This window comes from Tribolium madens, unplaced genomic scaffold (genome assembly GCF_015345945.1).
Source record: "Tribolium madens isolate multiple individuals breed KSU strain unplaced genomic scaffold, Tmad_KSU_1.1 Scaffold_97;HRSCAF=244;Tcas5.2_LG3a, whole genome shotgun sequence".
NCBI lineage: Eukaryota > Metazoa > Arthropoda > Insecta > Coleoptera > Tenebrionidae > Tribolium > Tribolium madens.
The window spans coordinates 738,517-758,076 of NW_025401069.1; the positions used below are offsets into that span (position 1 = coordinate 738,517).

Here is a 19,560-nt window from a genome sequence, read left to right on the forward strand (position 1 = left end):
AAATAGTTGGTCTACTGTAATTTTCACATCTGTCATGTGTTGACATAACACGTTATTTTCGAATATTTTTCTCCCTGAAGAGGTTGTACACGAGTGTAATGGTTTGAATTTGTGTTAGATGTCAATTGTGTGGTTTAAGTTAATAAGTTTTAACCATGAGATTAGCCGCTGATTATTTGGAGATAATAACCACTTTTGGAAAGTGTTGGCGTAACGCCAGGGAGGCAGCTAGGATATTTTCCGAACGTTTTCCTGACAGAAATCGCCCATGCTATAAGGTTACATTGAGAGCCATTGCCAAGGTGCAAGAGCGATCAAGTCCTACCAGACAGAACAGAAATTAGAGGTGTTCCCAGAACGGCGCGCATAGTTGAAAATGAAGAAGCTTTTCTTGATTTTTTAAGAGGGCACTAAGTAGATGCATCAGAGAAGTTGTAGTCATTATAACTGACATACTCGTATTAGGGCAGAGGAAATTTCAAATGCTTTGTTTCCGTGGGCATTTCAGCAATGATTTCCAGTAAATTTGTGGACTGTTGAGGAATATCAACTAATTTCAATGTCAATATTGCAATACTCTTGTGGATTGTTTAATGAAAAAGAAAGCAAGGGGTCTTAGTGCAATGTGTGTTTTTAGGTTACAATTACATTACCGAACAAAAATACCTTGGTAAATCTACAATTATGACAGTAAAAATTATCCTAACCTGTTTTGTTCAAGCACAAATTTTTATAAAAAGTACATTTTTCTGTTAGTTTTGCAATAAAGTTAAGAAACTGGCGTACATTTTTGTCTTTCTGGTTAATCTAACTCGCTTCTAGCATTAGTTTTCGGCTTGTTGTCTGTGTCATATCGAAGAAAAAGTTAAGGAGGAACAATGCTTCTGAAGAAAACATCTAAAAGTATTAAAATACTTAGTTGTTGGTTCATCGCAATGGAAATCGAGTTTTCAAACATTTTCAACGATTTCGTCTCATTATACTTGTGCACAGCATCTTCAGCGAGAAAAATATTCGAAAATAGCGTGTTATGTCAAAAACATGACAGACAATTACAGTAATCCAGCTATTTTTTAAAATTCTGGGCAAATTGGTATTATTTTTGTAACCTAGCAACGGATATAATTTTCCAATCACACCCTGAGGTGCCCTTCTAGGATTGGTGGAATTAAGAGTCTCTCAACTTTCTTATGCAAACAAAACTTACTTCTTCAGCTGCACTTTTTGGCGACTCATTGCCGCCGGCATTTGACATTTTTCTCTGGGGCGCGAGTTCTGGCGCACCTGTATATAAACCTAAACATTTTTATTTAATTTAAAAGTATTACAATTATCAAAAAATAAATTTTGTATCAAAACTAAAATATTTGAAATAATTTTATCGTTTTTTTCTTAGTTTAATTAAATAAAGAATTTTGATTTGTTTTCAATGACAATTACAAAACTAATAGAAAACTTAGGGCCGGTTTACAGAACGTGTAAATCGCAATTATATTTTAATTCGCGATTAACTTGACATTTGTCAATGCAAAATAAATGGCAACTTAATTCGAATTAGTTTAATTCTGAAGTAAATTTTAATTTCGCTTTATGCTCAAAGAATTAAACCACTCGCGGTAGAGGCATACGTGGAATTAAACCTTCTTCGCGCAAATAAACAATGGTTTAATTCATTTGTTGTTTTACATAAAATCTAATTTAAAATAGAGAAAGCCTATTTCGTTCAAAAATTATGTTAATTAATTTTATTTTGAAAAACAGTTTAAAAAAATATTAAGTGATAATGATTTGTTTTTTGTCAATGTCATTATTAATGCATAATTTTCTTTAAGAAATGGTTTGTTAAATTTTTCATTAAAAAAATTTAATATTTCCTTTTAATTAATTTGACGTGTCTCAATGCAAAATAAATGGTAACTTAATTCGAATTAGTTTAATTCTGAACTAAATTTTTATTTCGCTTTCTGTAAACCGGCTCCTAAAGGAATTTATTTTGAAACTACGTCAAGTTTGCAATCCGATAATTTACGACCCTGCCTGCTTGTGGTTAGAAGGGTCGGCATCCAGCACGGGCTGGTTTATTGAGGCGTCATTTTCATTTTGTTCGACAGTACCTCAGGTAGCAAAAATAATTAAAATCAACAACGTAATTCACATAGCGAAGCAAGCATAAGATTTTTGTCATTATTGATGTGATTAGATTTGTTCTGAATGACATTAATGACATTTTTTGTGTGAATCGGCCTTTAAATTAAAGATTCATTTAGACTACTACAACCAACTTGATGCACATTAGCTAATATGAAAAAGAGTATATTAACCCTAGGATACAACCTACAGCAGATTTACATAACGTGGGTGAAAAGTACTACTCTAGAGCATTTTGACGTTATTTTGACAACTGATATTTGAATTATGTACAGGTAATTTGTCACGTTTATGTCATTTTGACTTAAAAAATAGCGTCACTGACAGAAAAGTTTAATTGTCAAATGTCAGTCATGAATGTCACGATGACACTAAAAGGTAGTTTACACTTTTACAGTGAACTTTTTGAAGTGACAGAAAAATACTGCCCGAAATTTTAATTCCGTAACTGTACCTAAGTTGTATTATTGTTAAAATTAAGATTGTTTATTTAAACAAACGCTTTATTAACATTTTTTACTTTTATATCTATAGTCTATACAGAGTGTTTTTTACAAATAGGTTTGCTACTTGTACAGTCGAACAAAATGAAAATGACGCCTCAGTAAACTAGCCCCTGCTGGATGCCGACCCTTCTAACCACAAGCAGGCAGGGTCATAAATTATCGGATTGCAAACTTGTCGTAGTTTCAAGATAAATTCCTTTAGGAGCCGGTTTACAGAAAGCGAAATGAAAATTTAATTCAGAATTAAACTTATTCGAATATACAATATACAGGTGTTCCATTAAAAAAATTAAAGTTAATGACACTACCAGTGAAACAAAAAACAGCATTAATTTAGCATCTATACCAAGCGATAGATGACAAAAAATGTTCGACTTTGTTCCAAGAAATATTGTCGTAACTTTAAAAATAATGGAGTAGTTATGGCTTCGGGCATTTTTCATAATACAGCCTGTATAAAAAGGGGGGACTTGGTGTTGTAGAAAAGTGATAATTGTAACAAAATTGGACTACATAAAAAGTTAAATGACAGGTTTGTGGGAAAATTGAGACAATCTTTGAAGCTGACAGAAGTGTGAAAGAAATACAAGGGTACAAAAATTTCAGTACTTTTAGTACCTAGATCAAAACAACAAGCCAAAATACATGTGTGATATTTAATTCGTCTTTTATTTAATAAAGTAAAAACGAATTTTAACAAAACTTTAACTGTTGTTCTCAACAGACCCATTTAGCAGTAATAATAGTAACACTTTGTTTAAAATTATTATAAAAATTTACTAAAATATGGTGTAAAACATCAACAACAAAATTATATTAATTACTAATTGGTTTTCTAGGAGACAAAACCATGCTTCTTGGCGTAAAAGTATCACATGGCAGATCTTGTTTTTTATGAACCCTTCTTACATGAGACCTTAAATTGTCTCTCCTCGACGATCGGTAACTACAAAAGGGACACAAATGCGGCTTTTCTCCTGTATGCATTCGCCTATGTTGGATGAGCTAAAAGTAAAGTTGTAATTAAAAGTAAATTCAACCCAAACACAGTCGAACCTTTTTCAATTGAATGGTTTTAAATTTACAAATATCACAACAAAAATACTTGTCTTGTTTATGCTTCATCATGTGAATCGAGAGAGTCTCCTCGCTTCTCCTATCTTTGCCACAAACAGGACACGAGAGGAGTTTTTTGGTCGATTTGTCTTCGCACCACCTCAAATGATGCAAAAACGCCTTTTCGGTGGTGCATGTGTAAGGGCATTGCTTGCACCGATATTCCTCTTTCGAGTACCTTTTATTTATTACAAAATTAAATTTTAAAACGAGTAAAAATTTCACTAACCTAACTCTTTGAATTGCTTTTTTCTGCTCAACATCCTTTTCACCTTTTTCGTCATCTTCAGGACTATTAATTTCTTCATCAACTTCATCTTCTTCTTGAATCGCCACACTACTCTCCGAATTAATTGAGGAACTTGTGTCGCTGGAAGTGACGTAAGGAGTAATTACTTGAATTCCTTCAATTAGCGGATTCGGTTGAAAACACACCGTCGTCGGATTTATCAAAATTTGGTTCCAAATCCCCGAAAATTCCATCACATTTGGGGCAGTTAGTTTCCTATTTGTTCGTTTTTGTACATTTCAAATAATATATTATATACATTATTGGAAAAGCCGAGATCACAGGAAGGAAATTCAGGTCAGGTGTGTCTATTTCATCTCGCAACAAGATGTTGTTTACAAGTGCGTGAATCGGGTTTTTTGAGGGATGGTCAAGACAATAAATAAAAAAGTGTAAACAGCGCCAAATTGGAATTGTAAGGGAGAAGAAACACAGTTTTGTGAAACTTGTAATATTGTAATTGAATCGATAATGTGTATTTATAATGTATTACAAGTTCTAGTACTTAACTTGGTACATAAAACAATGCAACATAGAACACAAGACATTTAAGTTGAATCGACTAAAATTAAGGATTTGGTCAAATAAACACACAACAACGAGGTCATAAATTAAATCCACTTTTAGAATGACAGAAATCTTTCTACTGAAAAATGTCTAAACAGTTTTAGTTAATTGTGAAACAAAATGCTTAAAATTCCCTTAAAACACTCAAAGGACAAGAAAGTAACAAATTAAAAATAAACATTAACCTACTTTACGCTGTCAATAACTATATTTGGGTCAATAAAAACTAAAACTAAGCTAATTGATTCCTGAAACTGTAATAATTTATTTCAGTTTATTTTAATATCATATTATTTAAATAGCTGTTTCTGTACTTATCCGCTGATTTGTAATTGTGGTTTGTACTATTTTTGACATCTCACGTTGTACATTTTTTTAATTTAGATTTCTAATATCAGGGTTTAATAAATAGATGATGTATATTGGTAGAAAGTGATGGAACTAGTTTTTTCATCTCGTGTACGTAGTTTCTCTCTTTTTACCGAGGGATTTCTTAAGTTTACCAAACCCTAATATGTGTTCAATTAAATTTTTATTCAAAGTGGACTGAAATTAAGGTGGCAACATTAATAATGTTAGATATACCTACAACTTAGTCATTTTCATAAATGATTGTCACAAAATTAAGATATAAGATTGTTCATCTACAGTCACGCGGTAACTTCTACCTACAATATTCAACTTCTAGTCACAGGCTACTTTAAACAGAAATTTAATTGAACGCATGATACAAAAACTTTATAACCTTCAAACTATAAGTAATCTCAACTGAACTAATAAGCGGAACATTTTAAAGTAAATTAATTGCTTAGAATGGCAGTTTATATGTGTCAAAATTGTAACATACATAAGAGTAAAAGTACGAGTTTAAAATAAGATTCAATATTGTCAATTCAAGCTGTCATTCTTGACCACCCAGTAATTTGAATTTAATTTGAAAAATCGTCAGTGACATGAACAAAAACTTAACTACATATGTTTCATTGTTTTAACGAATTGTTTAAATTAATTGATTTAATGTAAGTAATTAATTATTCAACTTTTTTGAATATAGAACGGTCTGTCATCACATGAGATGAACTTTGTATACTATTTGTTGCAAATTGCTAGGAATAGTCAAGTACAGTGCGATCAAAAAGTCTTTCAAGCAAGCGTAGAAATTTAAAACGTATGTCTGTGGAAGATAAAATGTCACAATGACAAATGAGAAATGTTAAAATATTTTTTTATGTAAATTATTACAGGAAACCGTGGTGAACGATTTTCATGAATAAACATCAACAAAATCTTATTTTAGTTTGTTTTGAGACGTTTCATAAAATAATTCAATTTAATTAGCTCAATGTTTTAATTTTTATAAAATAATTTTTTGACATCTAGATAACACACGAACTGCCATGCAACATACGTCCTCAACTAGGACGCCTACTTGCTAGAAAGACTTTTTGATCGCACTGTACAAACCGTCATAAATCATGTGTTTCTAGGAAACAGTCAGTGTGATATACTAAATAAAAGTCATTTTCTTACCAATTAGAGAAATGTTACCATGCGACCAATTCAAGTCTAGCACATAAACTCTATTTACAGAAAATAGGAACAGACCTTAATTTTATATTCAAATATAGTTATTGACAACATATATTTTCCCAACTTGATTCATTTCATGTAAAAATATTTTTTTAATGTTTGATAAATTATTTATAAAATCGATTTTATTTGTGAGCTCGTTGGTTTTAACCAATACTTGTGCCTTCACCCCTCGACTAACGGCACATAAATCGAACAAATTGCACCAATCGAATTAAAATTGAATCGAAGTCTTATCTACGTTAAGCTTTCAGCTTCTATATTTGTGTGAAGTTTCATTTATATTTATAATAAAACAATGTAGTAATTATGATATGGATTAGCAAAACTATCTAATAGTAGTTTTAAATACAAATTCACTTATTGAATTGTGAACATTTGCACAACGTTTTGTGCTTTTTAAACCAAACGACTTGCATGATTTCTAGAATTTTGCTAAAAAATTTTTGTCTCATGTAACACAAATCGGTTCTAAACACCATGCAAGTGGATTACTAACCATTCTAATAAAATTTTTACATTTCAAGCAAATTGCATAATATGATATAGGTATTTTAGTATAATAGGTAACCTGTAAGTTATTTACAATTATTTAAACACGAAACAAGAACGAATGGCTTGTACCGGGCGCAACCAATTAGTGTAGTTTATAGTTTGATTTATATTTAGGACGGCAATTCTTTCTTTTGCCTAATCATTATTATCAAATTAAGGAAATTTAGAATAATTTTAGTTGGTACGAACCATCCGAAATATAAACAGAAAACTTTTTATTTTTTAAGTCATTCATTCGCAACTATTTAAGCACAGAGTGTACAGCAAAAACTTTCTCGACTAGCATTTGTTGCAAATTGCTGTGGAATTGTTGACAGTTATTGCGAGAGAGTCTCAGCTGAAACAGCCTGTAGATATTTTTAAAATTTTATTTTGACACTAATAACTGAAAATGATCATTAGTGGGAGATTAATGTTTCTAAGGCACGATTTCTGGTACGATTTAACTCGAAATAAATTTAATCGTTTTGATTAATTACAAAGATGGAGTTGATCTGATTAGTGTTCCTATAAAAATTATGGAACCGATGAAAATTTAACTGAAGATAAATCGTACTAGAAACTGGGCGTAAAAGTAATAAAATTAACAAAGTGTTCCATCAATGCGACACCATTTAGATAAAGACATTAATTAAAATCTAAGGAACCAACAAAACTATACTTTTTGTAAGAATATTGTGATTTGCCCCTAATGATTTTTCTTTATGATTTTAGTGTTGGTAGTAGGAAAAATGCGTTGTTCAAGTCTGTACTAGGTGTCGTTTTGGTGGTACATCATTTAAGTATGAAGGTATTGACTATTTGATAATCGGTATCTGGTCTAAGATCTACATGGTGATCCGGCTAAATTCTGCATTAGAAGTATTGGGAGTTCTGACAATGATATTTAATCTACAGTGTGTCCCCGGATAGAAAAAAACGACTTTTGTAAAAAGATAAAAAATTCTCGATTTAAATTTTTATTTTTTGAGGACTAATTTCTAACATAATATCAGTTTTGAAAAATCAAGTATGCTCTGCTTTGAAAATTTTCAAAAAACCTATTTTTGTGTGTTTAAAGTGCCTTTTGTGTGGCCAATATGACAAAAAGTTATTAAGAAAAGTTGTTTAAAATCAACATCTAAGCCTCTATACAAAATTTCAAAATCATCGGACTACTATAATTGTTTCATTTTTTTTCCAAAATAATTGCTTTTTATTAACAGATACGTCATTTAATACTAATAATCTAAATGTAAATCAATTTTATTCGTAATAAAAAAACTGTTAAAAATAAAATTCTTTTGTTTGGGAAATAAACAAAAAAAATTAAAAATCAAAGTTGGCCGATGATTTTGAAATTTGGTAGATATATAGGCCCAGATGTTGATTCTAAACAACTTTTCTTAATAACTTTTTGTCATATTTGCCACACAAAAGGCACTTTACTCTACACAAAAATAGTTTTTTTGAAAATTTCCAAAGCATATTATAGCATACTTGATTTTTCAAAACTAATATTATGTTAGAAATTAGTCCTTAACCAAGCAGGGCTAAATCTCAAAAAATTAAAATTTAAATCGAGAATTTATTATCTTTTTATAAGAGTCGTTTTACCTATCCGGAAACACACCATAAAACTAGGTCCTGCTCGATGAAAATATTTTCAAGATGGTGGTACCTACTTTGGCGTGTATCAACTTTATTATTTTAAATAGAAAGCTACCTATGTTATTTATTGCGTTTTTGTATTCCTAGAATTATTATATGAAAGTTATTTATCGAACTTTCTATACCTAAATTTCGCCGTTTTAGAGATTTTTAAATTTTTGTAAAATTTTTGGATTTGAACCTTTTTTTCAAAAATCGATAACTTTGCAATTTTTAACTATTATGAAATCATAATGGGTGAAGTTGTTAAATAATTCGGGCTCTTCTTTATCAAAATTTATTAAACGATGCTACATGTTTCGATCATTTTTAAATGGCCGTCCTCAGGCATTAAGTTACAGGTATAAATTATTTTTCTTCACCATCATAAAATAAAATATTTTGAAAATGGTTAAACTTTATTGTAGAGAAAGCTGATAAAATCAAATTCACTTGAGTAATCTAAAAACGCAATAAAAATCCAGTTTTCTATTTAAAATAACAAAACTGATACCCACTTCGGGTATATCCACACGTGTCGCCATCTTGAAAATATTTTTATTGGGAGGGTCTCACCGATTATAGCTGTATACAAATTTTTTGTCAGAACTCTAAATACTTCTAATGTGGGGTTTAGGTGAAACACCCTGTATGTAGTCATGCATTCAATAGTAATAATAATTTAGTTAATAAGTAATGCGTATCGTACACGGCACGAAAGGCGTATTAATCACTGTTGGTCACGGCTTCAATAAGAGGACTAATTTTTATACAATATAAGTTGGGTTAAAGTGGCAATGTTAAAACGCAGTTGAAGGTCCAACCGTCGAGCCTCGTACCGAAGGGCCCGCCTAGTGAACGGATATTGAAAGACGCTGTGCTCGACTTTGAGCTATATTATCACCGATAAACTAAATTTAATCGTAGAAGGTGTCCAAAAATACGACAATTTCAACCACAGAGCCGTCGCTAATACTGGCCGAAATTTACATTTCGCGAATTCTAAAAGAGTCCAAAAAAATGGTAAAGCTTCCATCCACGAGAAGTGCGCGTTTGTGACCAGAAACACGGCAGCGAAGGCGATCAGCAGGAAAAGAGGGGCGCGGCGCCCGTCCTCATGGGTGTGCCTCGAAGACAAGCCCCGGGTGGCACTAAACCCCACGCACGGCCATGAGGAGGAAGCCCTGGATCAGTCGATTTCGTGGTTGTCCATGAAGTGGGTGCGGACCTCGAGGTGGGCGGCCAGGTCGAGCACCAGGTGCTGGAGGGATGGGTGCTCCAGGAGTTCAGCTTCCGGCAGTGGTGGTTGGCAGCGGGGGCGGTATTGCCGGCCGCGGAACGCGCGGTGGAGGTGTAACACCACGTCGCAGAAGACGTAGCGAAGAAGGAGGAGACGTAGAAAGTCGTCACCGAAAAATTGAAGATATGACGAATCTACAAGAAATTCTTAAAATTTTTTTGGAAAAGAAGCATAAAACGAACAATTTAAGCTAGACTAGAGAACACACACGAGCTAAAACCAACATACCTTCATCATACTCACCGACTCTTGATCGGGTGAAAAGGCGAGAAGCTTCGGTGACGAATCGGTCGACGAAACTTTGACAACGCTCCCAATGGTGGATCGGAATGCTTGTCAAATTGCAACAGTAACAAAATGCGGTCAGAGGCGAGTGAAGGAACAGAGTGAATAAAGAACCGTTGTGTTGTTGATCTGGAAAAAACAATGAATTTTGAAGAAATATTAGACAAATTAACATTTTTTAACCACTTTGAATATCATGAGGCTGGGTGATTACAAAAAAAGAGAAATTTAATGAGAACGTGGAAAAGTAAAAATGGAACCTCCGTTAAATTTATAATAACAAAAAGATCTTTTTAGTAAAAATCAATTGTTACTAAAATTGTTACAAATAAACAAAAATAAAAAATGTGTACCACTTTTTCAGCTTTAAATTAGAAGAATAATTATTAGGTATCATCTCTCCAGACATGTTTTTTCCCAACATTGTGAGTGGAAAACTAAAATACTATTTAGCAAAAAAGTAAAATAATTGTGATTAAAAAATGAACATTAGAGAACGAAACAATGGATAGACTTGAGAGATGTAAAAAAAAATCAGTTTGGAAAAACTAAAAAGTCGGTGATAAAAATGAAACTGTAAAATCAAAGACTTATAAAACTGAAAATGAGAAAACTATAATAAATGAAGAAACAGAATTAATAAACCGAGACTTTAAAAGTAAAAAAAATTAAACAAAATGGAAGAATTTATAACAAAAAAAAACTGAAACATGGAAATATTGAAACGAGTAATTTGATGGGTAAGATATACTCGTATAAGCTTAAAACAAAATAGCACATACCTACTCGTATTTGCAAATTCAGAATTGAATATGAGATTATATGAGAATAGGTCAAAAACTATAGCAAATAAGTATTAACAAATGGGTTCGTTTTATTAAGTTTGAGAAGGTGAATTCAAATTTGCAATAAAAATGGGTACTTTTCATTTAAAATTTTAAAGTTGGCGCTAATTTTTCGTAGTTCCGGAAGTTCAACTACTTTAAAAATAATTTAGTTAAATTGAGATTTGTCGATTTTGGTCACAAACAAAATTTTAAAGCCGTAGCTACAATTGAAGTTGAAAAGTTAGGTGTAGGCCCTACAAAAATCACCCTGTATATCGGAAATTATTTAGAAATTATAAGGTACTTTTTAGAAAGACAAAAATAATTCAAAATACAAATAATTATGAATACGTCTAGCAGAAAGAAAGTTGTAAATCCTGGTATACTCTATTTAAAAATTAGAACAACTTTTAAAAGAAGTTATAATGTTTGTATTACCACAGTAAATAATAATTTACTTTTCAAAATTTGTATTTCTTAGAATTATCGTAATTAATTTGCAGCTAGCTTAATTATTTTGAAATTATAGCGTACAGTGACGGACAGTGAATTTTGTTCGCCCCATTTCCCTGAACTCACAAAAATTTACTGTAGTCTGTGCTTTATTGTCACCATAACTGACATTCAAATACGAATTGTCAAATTTAAATTCTTATTCATTTTGGACCGGATTTTCAACCTGAAAATGAATTGGCACTATACCTCAAGCAATGTAGGACAAACATTAATCAAAATTCTGAAACAAGGTTGCAAAAACCTAAAAACTTGGATTACTGAAGTTTTATGAAATTTGTAACAGTTTTTAACTTTCGCGTGTGATGGTAACTGACATTTTATAGGGCGAAATTAATTAGACACATAACGCGTAGTGGGGTGTGTTAATAATTGAGCTCTGTGAAATAGTTGTTAACACACAAAATTTGTATTAAGTTTTTGGCTACTTTTATTATAAAATTAGAAATACTTTTATCCACAATCACTCTATAAAGAGACTTTATTCCACACTTTAGATGCTATCAAGTACCAGTTTATCCACTAGTGGAATAAAGTAACTTTATTCCACTGTTAGTAACCAGCGCACTACTACGTTTAACCGAAAGCACATTTGGCGTGGCGTTTAAATGTCAGTTTAATTTTTAATTAAGTTTATAATAATTTGGGCCTGTGATTGTGGATAAAACGTTATATTGCAGTCGTGTGTTAGTCGCGTTTTATCCACTTAAGAAAATTAACCGCTCGAACTGACGTTCTCGCGTTGAACATTCTTGCGTGGATAAAACGCTACCTAACACACTCTTACAATAAATAACTATTTATTAACCGCCAATGACAATTGACATGGTCACGTCAAAAGAATAGTGATGGCTGTGACATCATCATAGTAGAGGATACGAATTAGGGTCGACCTTCACCCATCTGCTTACCGGATGAAACTTATTTTTTATCAAATTTAATATGCAAAAGGAATATATCGCGAATGCGTTGCCTAAAAAAATATGTTCAAGGATATGATTTATTAAAAATACAAAAATTAATAATTTTTTATTACTTCACCTACTTGCTTACCAGAAAAATTAAATACCAATCGAAAGTAAGCCTAAGGAGTATGTAAAAATTGAGTTGCCTACCTTTTTCTGTTCATTACTATTGGGTTGCCAGGTAATGAACAGGTGAGTCGATGTAGTAATTTGCACCGATCTGCTTGCGCAATAAATTATATATGAAAATAAAGATAATTTTATTGCGAACACGGTGGTATAAGGTTGCCTGCGAAAAAACGTTCATGAATGAGGGTTGCCGAGCTTTGAAATTGAAAAATCGGAGCAAATAAAGATAATCAAAAGTTGTAGATGTGCCAGTATTGATAATGATAAACGTATTGTCATGTAAAAAAAAATATACCAATAGAAAAATACTTAAATAATGTCAAATTCAAAATTAAATAGACCATCTAATTCGCAAGATTCGTCAGCCTTTTGTTTTTCATTCATCTCAACAATATCCTCTAATTTCAGAGGCGTTTTTGGTCTCCAACAAATCCTGTTGGTTTAATAAAAAAACATCTAAAAACCAACGGCAGTTTTGAGGCAGCAGTTTCACACAATCGGAGTCAGTTGCATGGAGCCACGTGGAATTTACATAAATAGTACGCAAAATTTTTTGTTGTAGCGAATCCAGCACGGTGGTATAGACCGCTGAAGACTGCGACAGAGCAGGCTAGAACGCTATTGGGTCATTAAAAAAATTACGGAGTTTTTGAGTTTTTGAAAGTGAGCGATAGTAAAATCGTAAAAATAGCCAATTTACTTAATGAGGTAAAACGCTTAAAATATGATTTTTTAGATGTAAAATTGGGCGCTGAACACGATGCAACAGGTTAAAATACACTGCGATGCATAGTTTTTGAGATATTAGCAATAGACCGCACTGCGTGTGAAAAATAGACCAAAATCTCGATACAAATAAAAAAATTATTTTCAAATTGATCCATATAACGTTCTTTATATTTCTAGAGGTCTTAAAAACTCAAAAAAGTGCATAAAATGTTATTGAGTCAAGTTTAAAAAATTACGAATTTTTTGAGTTTTTGAAGATGAGCGATATAATTAGTTAGAGGTGTTTTGYAAGCTTTAACAAAAAATCTTGTATACACCACGTACGGAAAAGGTTTTAGGTAACTCCTCTCATTAAAGACTCGGCTCCTACGTCGCCTCGTCATTAATTACGATTTGTCCCCTAAAACCCTACTTTGCGTACTTGATACATAAATAGCTATTTTAACATGACAATATGTTTATCATTATCAATATTGGCACATCTACAAATTTTCATTTTTTGATGAGTTTCAGTTTTTTTATTAGCAAATTTAAAAATATAATGATTCATCGTTGTGTTATGGAACAACGTGAAAACATTAAAAAATAATGAAAACTGAAGAAGTTAACAAAATAAGTTTGTAGTTCCACACACATTTTTTCAAAGTTTTCTCCAACGTCCCACTGAGTTTTAACCTCTCTGTCGCACATCTTTATTTGCTCCGATTTTTCAATTTCAAAGCTCGGCAACCCTCATTCATGAACGTTTTTTCGCAGGCAACCTTATACCACCGTGTTCGCAATAAAATTATCTTTATTTTCATATATAATTTATTGCGCAAGCAGATCGGTGCAAATTACTACATCGACTCACCTGTTCATACCTGGCAACCCAATAATAGTGAACAGAAAAAGGTAGGCAACTCAATTTTTTCATACTCCTTAGGCTTCATACTTTCAATTGGTATTTAATTTTTCTGGTAAGCAAGTAAGTGAAGTAATAAAAAATGATTATTTTTTGTATTATCAATAAATCATATCCTTGAACATATTTTTTTAGGCAACCCATTCGCGATACATTCCTTTGCATATTAAATTTGATAAAAAATAAGTTTCATCCGGTGAAGGTCGACCCTAATTCGGATCTTAGACTATCACTAAATGGCGCTATTCCGATTTGAAAAAATATTCAAAAAAATATTTCAGTCATTCAGTAATTAAAAAGCTGTGTAAAATAGCATTTCCAAAAATAAGTTTCTAATTTACAAAAAAAAATATTTTATAAACGTGTTTGAAGGCTAATGTTTATTGAGAGTTTTTACCTGTCAATTGTATGTTAATTTGAGTTTACAGGTTAAGAAACCAAAAATGTTTTTTACCTTGGAAGGCCGGCGGAGTGTCTTGCGGCGACATCAGCGTGACCAGCGGCTGTCCAAAATACCTTGGAATGTGTTGAAAAACAAAACTATTATCCGAATCAACGACAACAAACAGCGGTCGCCTGGTAAACGGATATAAATCACCAGGATAAAGGCAGTGAGCTTCCTTCTGTTTCTTGTGCTCCCCATCTCTCCGACTACTCGTCAACACTCCCCCGAGGTCGTACCCCACTGAAACCAACTCTTAGTACCTCCACAACTCCCCACACCCCTACTCACTATCTTCCGGATGCTTCGTGGTGGAGAAACACCCATCGGAGGACAAATACAGCAGCAATGCCCCATTAGCCGGCAATTCTTTGAAGCCGCTAGCTAAAAACACAAGAACTTGGCTAAGAGTGGGTTTGTACAAAAGGTACTTGTGTGGATTTTCGCGTCTCAAGGGCCTTTCGCCGTTTTCGATGTAGCCCTTTTGGCCCGGGACGCCGTAAGGGACGCGGCCGGGGGCGGGAGACGCGTCGTAAATGTGATTGTAATCTTCCTGAGGTTCGCGTTCGAGAGTTTGAATCATGCGGAACATGTCCATGGTTAATTCGGAAAACTTGACTTGTTCTGAAGCGCTGCCCACTATGAGGATTTCTTGAAGGGTTAGGTTCATGTATTGAGATTTTTCCACCGGGGGAGTTGTTAGAGGACTTAATCTTGAACAAAAATAAATTGCTTCAGTATTTATACAGGGTGAAACATTATTTTTTTGTACGGTCGCCATTAAGACTGCAATTCATAAAGTTGCACTTAACAATTCATAGCCTGATTGCGTAGAAAATGGTTTATAAGACACAGGGCAAAGAATTTTTTTTCGCCTGAAGAAGATACAATTAAAGTATCGAAACGTCGCGCCGAATTTAATGTTTTATTTCCCTGTGTCCTATAAACCATTTTCTACGCAATCAGGCTATTATATTTTTCAAGGACTTTAAACACAAAATGGAGTACTTAACAATTCAGACTATTTTTTTTCATATTCTTGTTTTGCTTTTAAACTGTGTAGCATTGCCGTTTTTTCACTTTAGTTCTTCAAGAAAGTTGTACTTTTTTCAAAATTTAAATGACAACATTATTTCAATATCCACTACAAAATCGTTTACGTATAGCGTACTTATACTTCTAGCTCTTGAACCAAATACAAAATTTTTGCATTTTATTTTGTTTTAGAATATTCCTAACTAAAATTTTTCTAAATAATACATATTAGAATAATTTATATAAATAAATATTGAAATTTAATATATTTCGAGCCGCTTTATCGAACGCGAATTAAATATTAATTCAGGATTAATTTCCGTTGATTTTTGGAATTAATGGTTCTGTAAACTGGCCTTTAAACTTGTTATTTTACTGATTATATTTGTGTTATTTTCAATTTCAATACATAATTTCCTATTAGTCACTAAAAGCATTTTTTTTAGATAAGATGAAACTTCAACTTTTAAACATTAAATTTACCAAACATCGAGTCAGAAATCGAAAATATTGAATAGTCGTGAACAAAGTATAGTATTCTGGCTATTATTTAGTTAGATGATTACAAAACTCGAGTTGTACTCATTTTGTAAACTTTACCTTCATGAATAATAGCCATCGTTATACAGAGTGTTTTCTTAATATTTCAAAAAATTCCAGCTTTATAAGGTAATTAATAAATATGAAGCAATATTTGAACCTTAAGAATGGCTTATAAAATGATGTGAATTTTTTGTATCTATAAATATTTAAAAAGTTAAAATGAAAATACATGTTTTTTTGTTATGTATAGAGATTATCAGCTCAGATTACAAAATAATTTGTGCTAAAACGATAACAATGACATTATGGTTATATCGATATTTTTTAACGCTAGGATGCATAACGTGGTATTTTACCTGACTGTTTGTTTTCAATTTCTTTTTTATTTTTACTGATATTTTTTTTTAAGATTATAGTTATGCCTTCTTTATAATGTTTATAACATAATAGTTGAAGTTATATTTTACAAAGATTGGAATTTACAGAATAAACAAATATCTTGGAATTACACATAACGCGGATGTTTAAACCTATTCAACTTTGTGTGATTTTTAAGTCAATTTTAAGAGATATTTGCAAATTTATATCAAATGCACAAACAGACCAAACAGCAACACACCAGTAATAAAATAACAACCAAAACAAGAAACGCTGTATACAGGGTTATTCATAAATATGAACCAATATTTGAACCTCAAAAATGATGTTAAGTTTTTTTAAATAATAACTCGTGTCCTATCTCTACTGATAAGAATTTTACAGCTCTCAGAATGTGGGTATGAATTTTTTTTTTAAACTTTGTAAGCATTTGACCAAATATTATAAAATTTAGAACAGTTACTTGCGAGATCATATTACCAGTTGGTAATCACGAGAACCGGATAACATCTACTCTTTTTCAGGTTGCAGCAGTTGCGGGTCACATCTTCTTTGTTTTTCCGTTTTTTTGGTCTCTTAACAGTAATTTTTTATTGCTCAAATCGCTAGAGTAATCAATTTCAAATTGAAAAGCATAACCTTTTATACCACTAAATTTTTATTTTTTTTTATTAGTGTTATTCTTTGATTTAGAATATGTGGTTGTAATTTTCTGCAATATTATAAAAATACCCTGTATATACAAGGTGATTCACGAGGAATAATGAGCCTGACCAAATTTTCGATGCAACCACCATTACTTTTCGCAAGTTAATTTGCGATAACTGTAATGTTGGTTGCATCAAGAATTTGGTCAATCTCATTATTCCTCGTGAATCATCCTGTATGCTCGTTGAACAATACACATACTACATATTAAGATGAGTATAATTTTATAGTTTTAATTGAATAGTTAAGTATTTTATTTCAGCCTATTTTCGGTTTTCATTTTCATAAAAACTAGTTTTAAATTTTATTGTTTTAAATAATTTCTACTCTGATTGAATAATTTATTAATTAGAAATAATGAAATATAACAAGTTTACTCGGTTAGCAATGATGATAATTAGTAATTGTACATAAACCAAGTTTCATTTTTTTTAATTCATTCTCTAATCAAAATGAGTATAATTATCTCTTGAAAATAAATTATTGAATGATTGTAATTCATTTCTAAGTACAAATGGTACAGATGATAATGATAATAAAATTCCAAGTCTATTTGTAAAATACCAAAAATTATATTTTTTAATACATTTTGTGGTGATTTTAATAAAATGTTAAATTAACCTCTTAAAATGTAATTTCTGGTATTTTAACAAAGAAATTTTGTTAGAATTTTCGTCAAAAGCTATTCCAACCCGTTAAGAGACTGAATATGTCATTCAGTCGAAACATATACCTCAACAATTAAACAAAATCTAGTTTTTATGTACAAGTAGACTTTAAATTTTATTATCATTGATCATTATCATTAATTATTATTGTTTATTAAAAAAATAATGACTTGACTGGAGAACGAACCTTAGATTTTCTATTTGTGTGGTGAACTCTAATAAACATAAAATTTTTATTCACTCGTTTTTTACACTTTCAGAAAAATTGAAAAAAAAAACATAATTTTTTTTAGTTAAAATTTGTACTCACCGATGGGATAAAACGATGGGATTTGTGTCTGCATGTAAGACAGTGACTATCGAATCAGCAGTGATGAAATTTTTGATTTCATCTAAAACCAAACTCCATTCTATTTGATCGTCAGGTTCGTAGGTACTCGTGTAGTCAGCGATGTGTCGATCTAATTCTACTATAAGTTCTCTTACTAATTTCATTCGACGTAATAAAAGACAAACTACAATAAAACGTGCGTAATATCTCAGTTTCTTCACCATTAATTCTGATCTACAATGAAAAAAATTGACACGTTTTTGGAGAAATAATTTTTGGATACCAACCTATCTTCTTTAGCGGCTCTTGAATAGTAAGCACGTCCTCTGATAGCGGCATAGAATGAGTAAGCTTCGTTCAAATAATTAGTTTCGCTGGTTCTCAAACTAAAATTTGGAAAAAAAAATAATTGTTAAAGGTGTTGTTCCTTATTCTTACTAATAGTGGTAATAAAGTTGTCCAATTTTAGATGCGATCTCTCCGATTTGCCATCGCTTTAGCCCATACTTTGTATCTAAAATTTGACGGTGCTGCTGTTGAAATTTCCATAATTTTGTGTAGATGTCGAAAGTTCGTCCGAAATAAGCTTGCCATTGCTTGTGGCCGTACTGTGGCAAATCCCTGGAATAAAAACTAGTCATTTGTTGGCAAAAACTTGACTCTAGATTCACCGTAACCCGTTGAACAGTTGTTTGGACTTTTCCAAAAGATGACAAAACTCCATTACCACTTTTCGTTCGTGCTCGTCCATATTTGCCATACCGACCATGATTTCCTCGTTTCAGAGTGGCATGCTTTTAGTTTTGACCGGATTTCGCACTGGTGGAAAAGAACGACGGTCGTCGTCGAAAAATCGAACAGCAGACATCATGTACGACGCCAGCGCCGGGACGGCGAACGTCGCGTCAAAATCCAATCCGACATTTCAGCATTTTTTCAATTTCTCATAATTTTGCAAAAAAGGGCTGATTTTGTGGAAAATATTCATGTTATTATAATTTTGAGGCTGTTAAGGGGGCTCCGGTGGACTGCCATCTGTTGGGGTTTGGGTTTCGTGACCATGCTTGATAGAAAAATCAATAAACGCGCCGCAATTTATGCAAGGGGGTGAATTCTAGGAAATGTTAGATTGGGGCTGAACCAACCCTGTAATGAAATAGACACAGGATAGAGTCCTTCTTTTAGAATTTTTTTAACACATTTTTTCTAAGCAATTTCAAAAAAATATTTAGACAAATAATGAGTGAAATCTGTAAATTTTTAAATGCAACATAGAGAAAAAAATGTGAAAATGTGCTATACGTAAATGTAAATTTAAGTATAATCGTAAAACTAAAAAGTTTGGACGTAAGTTGTGTTTGAAAATGTCCCATTTATTTTTGCATTTTTATGAAATTTCTATT

The 19,560-nt window shown here is 31.9% G+C and overlaps 2 protein-coding genes across 5 annotated transcripts; both read right to left on the bottom strand.

The window, feature by feature from the left end:
• Positions 1 to 3,351: 3,351 nt before the first annotated feature.
• On the bottom strand, positions 3,352 to 4,358 carry LOC123014757 (zinc finger protein 785-like). The gene is made up of 3 exons (XM_044414018.1): positions 4,000 to 4,358; positions 3,711 to 3,948; positions 3,352 to 3,659 (listed from the first exon to the last, which is right to left on the bottom strand). Exons 1-3 carry the CDS (start codon positions 4,251 to 4,253, stop codon positions 3,471 to 3,473), a joined length of 681 nt encoding a protein of 226 aa, XP_044269953.1. The 5' UTR covers positions 4,254 to 4,358; the 3' UTR covers positions 3,352 to 3,470.
• A 3,747-nt stretch (positions 4,359 to 8,105) lies between these two features.
• LOC123014442 (protein SCAI) lies at positions 8,106 to 18,998 on the bottom strand. Of its 4 annotated transcripts, none has more exons than XM_044413573.1 (8): positions 18,829 to 18,998; positions 18,596 to 18,778; positions 18,445 to 18,543; positions 18,137 to 18,391; positions 14,786 to 15,207; positions 14,507 to 14,737; positions 9,944 to 10,114; positions 8,106 to 9,834 (listed from the first exon to the last, which is right to left on the bottom strand). In XM_044413573.1, the coding sequence occupies exons 1-8, from the start codon at positions 18,924 to 18,926 to the stop codon at positions 9,590 to 9,592; spliced, it is 1,704 nt and encodes a 567-aa protein (XP_044269508.1). In that variant the 5' UTR covers positions 18,927 to 18,998; the 3' UTR covers positions 8,106 to 9,589. The 4 variants fall into 4 exon arrangements, with proteins under 4 accessions (XP_044269508.1, XP_044269507.1, XP_044269506.1 ...); XM_044413572.1 differs by having other exon boundaries at positions 8,106 to 9,846; XM_044413571.1 differs by having other exon boundaries at positions 9,929 to 10,114.
• Positions 18,999 to 19,560: the final 562 nt, after the last annotated feature.

Bases quoted from the DNA above. Each gene is read 5' to 3' on its own strand.
- LOC123014442 (XM_044413570.1), bottom strand. From the start codon at position 18,926: ATGGTCGGTATGGCAAATATGGACGAGCACGAACGAAAAGTGGTAATG. The intron at 18,392-18,444 runs GTTGGTATCCAA...TTTTCATTGTAG, and splicing joins AGAGCCGCTAAAGAAGATAG to ATCAGAATTAATGGTGAAGA. The intron at 15,208-18,136 runs GTGAGTACAAAT...TTTTTGTTCAAG, and splicing joins CCCATCGTTTTATCCCATCG to ATTAAGTCCTCTAACAACTC.
- LOC123014757 (XM_044414018.1), bottom strand. From the start codon at position 4,253: ATGGAATTTTCGGGGATTTGGAACCAAATTTTGATAAATCCGACGACG. The intron at 3,949-3,999 runs GTTAGTGAAATT...AATAAATAAAAG, and splicing joins AAAGCAATTCAAAGAGTTAG to GTACTCGAAAGAGGAATATC. The intron at 3,660-3,710 runs GTTCGACTGTGT...CTTTACTTTTAG, and splicing joins AAACCATTCAATTGAAAAAG to CTCATCCAACATAGGCGAAT.